General features: G+C 44.2%; 1 protein-coding gene across 1 annotated transcript in view; it reads left to right on the top strand.

Moving 5' to 3' along the window:
- Window positions 1–9334, top strand: part of LOC110160382 (tax1-binding protein 1 homolog A-like) — a 101738-nt gene that overhangs the window by 82379 nt on the left and 10025 nt on the right. The window contains exons 12-13 of the mRNA XM_055157022.1: window positions 1–314; window positions 4337–4423. The exon at window positions 1–314 is cut by the window's left edge and continues 354 nt beyond it. Of these exons, the coding sequence (XP_055012997.1) occupies window positions 1–314; window positions 4337–4423 (401 nt within the window). The remainder of the gene's footprint in view (window positions 315–4336; window positions 4424–9334) is intronic.

The following is a 9334-nucleotide window of genomic DNA, read 5'->3' as shown; positions in this document are numbered from 1 at the left end:
ACTCAGAGGAGGAGACGGAGACGAGCCCCACGGCGGAAGAAGCCAGCCCCACCGCCGAGGAGGAGGAGAAGGAGATGGGTCCCAAGGTGGAGGAGAAGGAAAAGGAGGAGATGAGACTCACAGCGGAGGAGAAGAAGGAGGAGGTGGAGGAGAAGAAGGAGGAGGCGAGGCCCACAGTGGAGGAGGAGGAGAAGGAGGAGAGCAGGCCTTCGGTGGAGGAGGAGCTGGCCCTGATGGAGCAGAAGTGGAAGGAGCAGTGCGCCATAAACGAGACGCTCAAGCAGAGACTGGCCAATGAGGAGGAGCGATTCAGGGTAAGCCCCGCCCACTCACAAACAACAGGAAATACAACACGAATAAGTAGATCAGCCATGAGAGTGTGACACAACGAGATATTTTCCAACTGTAAATGAAAACCTCCGTGTTTGATTTCCGAGTAGGATGTGTCTATTGTCAAAGTCGAGTCTTTTGAACCATATCACTTTTGTTTCTGGTTCTGATATTGTCATATTTTAGTTTGGGGATTCAGACATTGTAATTGTGTGGTTTTTGGATCCTAACAGCGGAAAACGGCTCGAGAAACGGGCTTCAGAAGTTTGCGAACTTCATAAATGCAGAAGGGAATCAGATGTGTGTGACTCAAACCTCTGTTCAAACTGTTTCTCTTCCCAATGGAATTGAAAAATAGTGAAAAGTGAAGGTGATGGGCAGGATTGATCCACAGGAAGGACCAAAAAGCAAACCTTTGACTGCCTAAATCATCCTGAGTTTGCAGAGAACATTTTGTATGTGGAGCGACGACAAAGCAAAATCCTGTTTGTTAATGGAGAGGAGCAGAAGACAAACAGACTGAGCTGCACTTTCTTGTTCTTGTGGTTTTACAGCAACATCACGTCTTGGTCTCTTTGCAGTGGAAGGTGTTTCTTGGCGAACAGTTGGAGACTTTCACTTTGGCGTTGACTTTTTAAATTTGTAACTGAGGTTCAGCGAAGGATCGGGGTTTTGTTTTGTTGTCGCTCCACATACGAAATGTTCACTGCAAACACGGGATGATTTAGTCAGTCAAAAGTTTCTTTTTTGGTTCTTCCTGTGGATCAGTCCTGCCCATCACCTTCACCTTTCACTATTTTTCAATTCCGTTGGGAAGAGAAACAGTTTGAACAGAGGTTTGAGTCACACACATCTGATTCCCTCTTGCATTTATGGAGTTCGCAAACAAATTTCTCGAGCCGTTTTCTGCTGTTAGGATCCAACAACCACACAATTAACGATGTCCGAATCCCAAAACTAAAATATGACAGAACCAGAAACAAAAGTGATATGGTTCAAAAGACTCGACTTTGTCAATAGACGCATCCCACTGGGAAAACAAACATGGAGGTTTGATTATCACTTTTTCGGACCACGACTAAAACAGGTCTAAAACAGGTCTAAAACAGGACTAAAACCAGGACTAAAACCAGGACTAAAACAGGTCTACAACAGGTCTAAAACCATAACTAAAACAGGTTTAAAACAGGTCTAAAACCACGACTAAAACAGGTCTAAAACCACGACTAAAACAGGTCTAAAACAGGTCTAAAACAGGTCTAAAACCACGACTAAAAGAGGTCTAAAACCAGGACTAAAACAGGTCTAAAACAGGTCTAAAACCAGGACTAAAACAGGTCTAAAACAGGAATTAACAGGACTTAACCATGCCGTGCACCGCGCCTCCTCCCATACACTTTTTGGGGTCAGTGTTCATCGTGAGATTTGATTTAGATCTGATTTCAGCAAAAGCGATATGGTTCAAAAGACTTGAAAAGATCGACTTCGACAACAGACTCATCCCACTGGGAAAACAAACATGAGGGTTTGATGCTCACTTTTTTGAAAAATCCTTCCCAGTACGAATTGCGCGATGACTGGAAGTCCAAAATTCTGGATGCATGTATTAGCAAATATACAGATTTGTATTAATTATGACTCTGTTTTCACTGTTGCCATAGAGCTGCAAGGTTAGCAAATCGTGTGTGCGGTAGATCCATGTGTGTGTGTGTGTGTGTGCGCCTCCCCTCGTGTCTCCCCCTTGTCCCTCTCTCCTCTCTCCTCTCGTGTCTCCCCCGTCTGTGCGTGCAGCGTTTAATCTCAGCCAGAGAACTCCTGTTTATCCCAGCTGTAAATAAGGCCCTCCAGAGTCTTTGATAGAGGCTCCGGAGCCCGAGTGGCCCCTAATGGCCTCCCCCAGACCCACACAGCGCCCGTGTTTTACGGCTGTTTACATCCACCACCCAGGGCAGACCGGCCGCTTTCACCTGAGCCTAACCTCTTCACTCTGGGCCGTAAATCCAGAGGAGAGCCGGGGAGGACGGGGAGATGAAAGCGGAGACGGGCCCGAGGACGGAGCGGGATTTAGGAGCGGGAGCGAGCGGCGGTGACGGGGGGAGAGCAGAGGAGCCGGGAGAGCGGACAGATCATGTGAACGGAGAGAGGAGAGGAGCGACTGTCCGTGTAAACGATCTCACCGCGTCAGGAGGAGGAGAGGATTTACTGTGCTCCCCTGGACTGAGACTGTTCTCTGCTGCACACACACACACACACACACACACGAACACACACACACATTTACACAAACACACACTAACTCACACAAGAACACACACGCACTTAAGGACCGCATTTCAAACCCAAGCAGCCGTAATCCCCTTCACTCAAACACTAAACGTTGTCAGTGACTTCACAGTCTCGCGGCGGCAGAGGCTGTTCGTTCTCACATGTTCACCTGCACAGTTTGCATGTTCTCCCTGCGTCTGGGCGGGTTTGGCAGGGACCTGGATTTGTTTGTTCTTCATGTTCTTATCTTGATTTACAGACAAAACAGCGAAATAAAGGATCATGTAGAGCAGGGTCTAAAACAGATCTAAACCAGGACTAAACCAGGACTAAACCAGGACTAAACCAGGATTAAAACAGGTCTTAAACAGGTCTAAAACAGATCTAAACCAGGACTAAACCAGGTCTAAAACAGGTCTAAAACCAGGATTAAAACAGGTCTTAAACAGGTCTACAACAGATCTAAACCAGGTCTAAAACAGATCTAAACCAGGTCTAAAACCAGGACTAAACCAGTACTAAAACAGGTCTAAAACAGATCTAAACCAGGACTAAACCAGGACTAAACCAGTACTAAAACAGGTCTAAAACAGGTCTAAAACAGATCTAAACCAGGTCTAAAACAGGACTAAACCAGTACTAAAACAGGTCTAAAACAGATCTAAACCAGGACTAAACCAGTACTAAAACAGGTCTAAAACAGGTCTAAAACAGATCTAAACCAGGTCTAAAACCAGGACTAAACCAGTACTAAAACAGGTCTAAAACAGATCTAAAACCAGGACTAAACCAGGTACTAAAACAGGTCTAAAACAGGTCTAAAACCAGGATTAAAACAGGTCTTAAACAGGTCTACAGCAGGTCTACAACAGGTCTAAACCAGGACTAAAACAGGACTAAACCAGGACTGAAACAGGACTGAAACAGGTCTAAAAACAGGTCTAAAACAGGACTAAACCAGGACTAAAACAGGTCTACAACAGGTCTAAATCCAGGACTAAAACAGGTCTAAAACCAGGACTAAAACAGGACTAAAACAGGACTAAAACAGGACTAACTAAACCAGGACTAAAACAGGTCTAAAACTGGACTAAATCAGGACTAAAACAGGTCTAAACCGGGACTAAACCAGGTCTAAATTAGGACTAAAACTGGTCTAAACCGGGACTAAACCAGGACTAAACTAGGACTAAACCAGGTCTAAAACATGTCTAAAACAGGTCTAAACCAAGACTAAACCAGGACTAAAACGGGACTAAATCGGGACTAAAACAGATCTAAAACAGTTTTTCTTATTTGAAGTGTAGTAAGATGTATTTTTATATTTTAAAAATGTTCCACTGGCAGATCATTTTAGTTGTCAAGTGAAATTTACTTTCTTAATTCAAGTCACCTTAACTTGGCTAGTTTGTTTTTTGCAGTCGTTAGAGTTTTTAGATTTGATTTAGATCAGATTTCAGCTTTAGAGGACTGAATAAATAACGTGTATACCTCATTATAAACATGAACTAAGTATTAAAGTGTTTAATTCTGCTGTATATTTACTGCAGCTCATGTTTTGCAGCAGTTTTTTACCTTTAGAACAGCTTTGATGCTGCTGCTCTGGGGTCATTGTGTCAGTGTTTTAATGCAGTTTCAGTATTACAGTTTATAGTTTGTATTATCAGTATTAACAGATCATCGTAAACAGGTATTGTTGTTATAATACTGTTTTTGTGTGTGTGTGTGTGTGTGTGTGCAGATGCAGATGGCGGAGCGGGCGTGTGAAGTGGCAGACCTCAAACGCAGCCTGGCCCTGGCGCTCAGAGACAAAGAGCAGCTCCTCGAGGTACCACGCTTATTCCTCTCTTTCTTAAAGGCTCCATATTACACTATTTTCTATCATTTCTTATATTTTCAGTATTGATCTATAATATAGTTTCCCAATTTATCCATCGAATAACGCTCCAATCACTCCACCTCCTCGTGTTGTCAAAAAAGAGTTCTTTTTACTGATGGCTTGCTCAATCTTTACTGTGGCCTGTACAATTTCGAGACCCACAGGATGCCCCTGATGCCAACATCACCAACGCCACCGTCGAACTAAAATAATGAACATAAATTACAATCAGAAAAGGTATAATATAAAGACATAAAATAAAAACATGAACAATTACAAAAAACATACCTTGCTGGCTGACCCATATTTTGGAGGTAGAATGACCTTTAACATAACTCTATTCACTTTATTTTAACTTTAACTGACTTGAAACACTACTGCTTCTTGACCAGGCGTGCGTCTCTATCAAGGGGTCCAGCGGAACCGAACAAAACAATAACAGTTCCTACCTGCTGAGTACCAAAATAAAAGCAGGAAATCTTCTCTTATGTGCATATTACATATTATTCAAGAATCAAATAAAAAGCAAATCAAAACTATGGCAGTAAAAGCTCCCACTGAAGAATCACCATTATTCATTCAATTAGATGAATCTGGGCAGAGCTCATTTCTTCTATCAAATAAGACGCACACTGTATAAGAGACAGAAATGACTGGAAACACTGAAATCTTTATATTAAATAGCGTTAAGTATATAATATTTATTTAATCAGGCTACAGTGTGAATTTCCTGTTATAATGTAGTAATATTTTATTTATACAGCTCCTTTCTTAACAAAGTTTCGTTTTCTACACATGGAAACAAAATAAAATACGATGTAATTAAAATAATAATAAAATCAAATAGTAAATCCAAACTATTCAATCATCTAACGTAGGTTTTCTGCCGCAAATCTAACACACACGTCGGTGCTTAAAGGTTGTATAGAGGATTTTTTTAAGGGAAGAGAAATACAGCGACAGTCCTTGTGCGCGTTCAGAATTACTGTTGAAGTTTCCTGTCTAGAAGTAATTCAGCGACCGACGCGTCAGTTTTTAGACCCTTCGTCTGCTTCGGTCGCGCCATCGCTGGACGAGATCTCCAAGAATCAACTCAGTTTGGCTTTGCTCCTTTTCCTCTTCTCTTCTTCTTTCAGCGACCTCAAAAACGGACTTTCTTTTGCGGCGAACCGGTCGTGGATTCTCGTCCGACATCGCGACAAACTTTGTGCGAAATGCGAGAAAGCGACAGTTCGAAAAAGCCTCTAAGAACCGCTGTGTAAACCACGTAATCCCCGCGCTCCGACGAGTCAGTTACACTAGGGAGTTTGATTGACAACCTAACAGCCAATAGAAAATGAGGGAGCCTCGTTTTCTATTGGCTGACGTTTATCTGGCCTCAACACGTCCACAGTTGATAGATTTTCGTTCTTTTTTTTTGGTCATCATAATTACAAAGCTGCTGCGTCTCTGTAATGGTGTTTTAATCTTTCAGTGACAGTTTGAAACTAAAAAAAATCCTCCATACAACCTTTAACTGGTCAAAACAGACAATAAAACCAACACTCTTTTAAAATGTGACTTGTTACTCCACTTCTGCCTCGGGAGCTCAAATTGACAAACTAAGGCTGCGTTCAGACTCCAGCCTGAAGTGACCCAAATCCGATTTTTTGTCTCTATGTTCCTGTATCTGATCTTTAAATGACAGTCTGAACCACACAGATCTGATTTTTTAAAATGTGACCGTCTTTTGAAGATGTGCTGATTTTTTTTTTTGAGCGCAATATTGTGTATTACAGGCGGGTAGTAATTACACATGGGTGGGTCAGGACTAAACCAGGTCTAAACCAGGACTAATCTTGGACTTAAGAGAGAAAACTCCGAGCAGTTTGTCCACAAAGCTCGATCGGGCAACTGCCGCGTTTATCTCTGTGAGGTGCGGAGCTGAGCCGGTCCTTTCTCCTGCGTCACCTCCAAGCCCGTCCTGACCGTGAGTCCTGTTTCAGTTCTGGTTTAGTCCTGGTTTAGTCCTGGTTTAGTCTTGGTTCAGTCCGTGGCGTAGGCAGCACAAAAGTTTGATATAATCTCGGGTTAACGGGCAGGTGCGGTCCTGTCCTCGCGGGTGCAGTGTTTTACTGGGGGTCTCCAAAAATGGACCCGTGCAGGACTCTGCGCTGTTAGGCTCCATTACGGAATAAATGAATCTTCAGTTCGTTATATAAAGAAGGAGGAAAATAACAAAAGGACGACAACAGAAATAAGTTTTAAGAAGGAAGTAAAAAGAGTTGCACCTGTCGATCCTGTCTGAGAAAAATGTATAAAGTTTGTGGTGAGGAGTTTTACAGACTTAACACAGATATAAATATAAAGTTGATACTTTGTGGATTTCACCTATCGCCTGTTATTTTTAGAACATAACCCCCGCGATAAACGAGGGACACTGTCCTCTCACCTCAACCTGTGCACATGGACTCACACTTGTCCCGACCGGAATTTCTTGTACAAGTCACTGTTAAAAGTGCATTTCCGCTTCGGTATCTCACAGGCCGACTGTTTGTGTCTCGCTCCTTCTGAGTCACAGAGAACTACAAGAGACGCTCGGTACTGAAAACCCGGACATTTGCATCACTTTATAAAAAAAAAACCCGGACGGGACGCAGAATACGGACATGTCCGGGGAAAAACGGACGTTTGGTCGCCCTGTGCTATTTGGTTTTTGCAGTGTGCATCATACGAAAAGTAAACAATATTATAGAATTAATTTGTTAATAAAGTAACTTCACCAAAGCTGAGACCAAACCTACGCCCTTGAGCGGAAGCGACGTTTAACCGACATCGTGACGCTTCCGGCCGTTGTGCAAAAGCTTTATTTAAATTTTAAGAGCGCTGGGGGTCGTGCTCATGCGCAGTGGAGACACGGAGCTCAAATCGACGGGACGCAGGACGCTGTGGGCGACGTTCCTCTCCTTTATTCAGTCCGCGGTTCAAATTGAAACGGAGAGAGACAAACGATCGCACAAGAACGTGTTTTAAAAAGGTTAAGCTCGGGCCCGACGTCTCCTTTTAGAGTCCGAGCGCTCCACTTCATCTGGCGCACGACACGCCGCCGCGAAAGTGTGTCTGAAACTCAGCTCCGAAAGGCCACAACCCTCCTCTCGTTCTCCCGTGTGTGCGCTCTCCCTCGCTCCCTCGCTCCGTCTGTTTCCCTCTTTAATGAAGACACGGAGAGCGGAGCGGGGCCTTTAGTATCGCGCCATCAGACGGAGCAAATGCCAACGCACATGTCGATTTCACCTCCTCAACCCGAGATTAAATGTTAACGTGCACCGCCGAGAGATAATGAAGTCATCACGAGAGACGGAGGGAGAGATGGAGAGAGGGAGAGAGAGAGAAAGAGATAATGAAATCATCACCGGAGAGGGAGGGAGAGATGGAGAGAGAGAGGAGAGGAGAGAGGGAGAGAAAGAGCTAATGAAGTCATCACAAAGGAGGGAAGGAGGGAAAGAGGAGAGGAGAGGAGAGAAAGAAATAATGAAGTCATCAGGAGAGAGGAAGGGAGAGAGGAGAGGAAAGGAAAGGAGAGAGAGAGGGGGAAAAGTGCTAATGAAGTCATCAGGAGAGAGGGAGGGAGGGAGGGACAGAGAAAGAGAGAGACGGAGGGAAAGAGGAAGAGAAGGGAGAAAGCGAAAGGAGAGAAGAGAGGGATGGAGAGAAAGTGAAAAAGAGGTGAGCTAGGGTGAGGAGCGGGGGGAGAGAGAGAGAAAAGAGAGGGGAGAAAGAGACGACAGGGACAGAGGGAAGGAGAGAGAGAAAAGAGGGGAGTGGAGAGGGGAGAAAAAAAAGGAGAAGAGTGAAAGGAAGAGAGAGAGGAGATGTAGAGGGGTAAGAGGGAGAGAAAGAGAGAGGTCAGATTGAGAGGAGACAGGAAAAGAGAGAAAAAGAAAAGAGGAGGGGAGTAAGAGAGGGAGAGAGAGCACAAAGTAAGGAGAGAGGGAGGAAAAAGAGGAGAGAGAGAAGATGGTAAAGAGAGAGGGAGGAGGCGTCTGACACCATCACAGTCATGAGTAGAACTAATGCTCCACTTCATCTTTAATTAAAAGGCCAAACTCAGAGCGAGGAAAAAATCTGAAAAAAAAAAAAAAATGCATTTCTTCACTATGAATAAGAACCCAGTCTAGACCAGGACTAAACCAGGATTAAACCAGGACTAAACCAGGACTAAACCAGGACTGAACAAGGACTAAACCAGGACTGAACAAGGACTAAACCAGGACTAAACCAGGACTAAACCAGGACTAAACCAGGACTAAACCAGGACTGAACCAGGACTGAACATGGACTAAACCAGGACTAAACCAGGACTGAACCAGGACTAAACCAGGACTGAACTAGGACTAAACCAGGACTAAACCAGGACTGAACAAGGACTATACCAGGACTAAACCAGGACTAAACCAGGACTGAACACGGACTGAACCAGGACTGAACCAGGACTACAATCAGGACTAAACCAGGACTGAACCAGGACTGAACCAGGACTGAACCAGGACTGAACCAGGACTAAAAACCAGGACTAAACCAGTGTGTGTGTGTGTGTGTGTTTGTGTGTGTGTGTGTGTGTGTGTGTGTGTGTGTGTGTGTGTGTGTGTGTGTTGTGTGTGTGTGTGTGTTTGTGTGTGTGTGTGTGTGTTTGTGTGTGTGTGTGTGTGTGTGTTTGTGTGTGTGTGTGTGTGTGTGTGTGTGTTTGTGTGTGTTGTGTGTGTGTGTGTGTGTGTGTGTTGTGTGTGTGTTTGTGTGTGTGTGTGTGTGTGTGTGTGTGTGTGTGTGTTGTGTGTTTGTCTGTGTTGTGTGTGTGTGTGTGTGTGTGTGTGTTGTGTGTGT

This window comes from Boleophthalmus pectinirostris, unplaced genomic scaffold (genome assembly GCF_026225935.1).
Source record: "Boleophthalmus pectinirostris isolate CB_2022bp ecotype Guang Dong unplaced genomic scaffold, ASM2622593v1 HiC_scaffold_21, whole genome shotgun sequence".
NCBI classification, from domain to species: Eukaryota; Metazoa; Chordata; class Actinopteri; order Gobiiformes; family Gobiidae; genus Boleophthalmus; species Boleophthalmus pectinirostris.
Note: the sequence above shows the minus strand (reverse complement) of the source record. Positions and strands in the feature narration are given on the sequence as shown.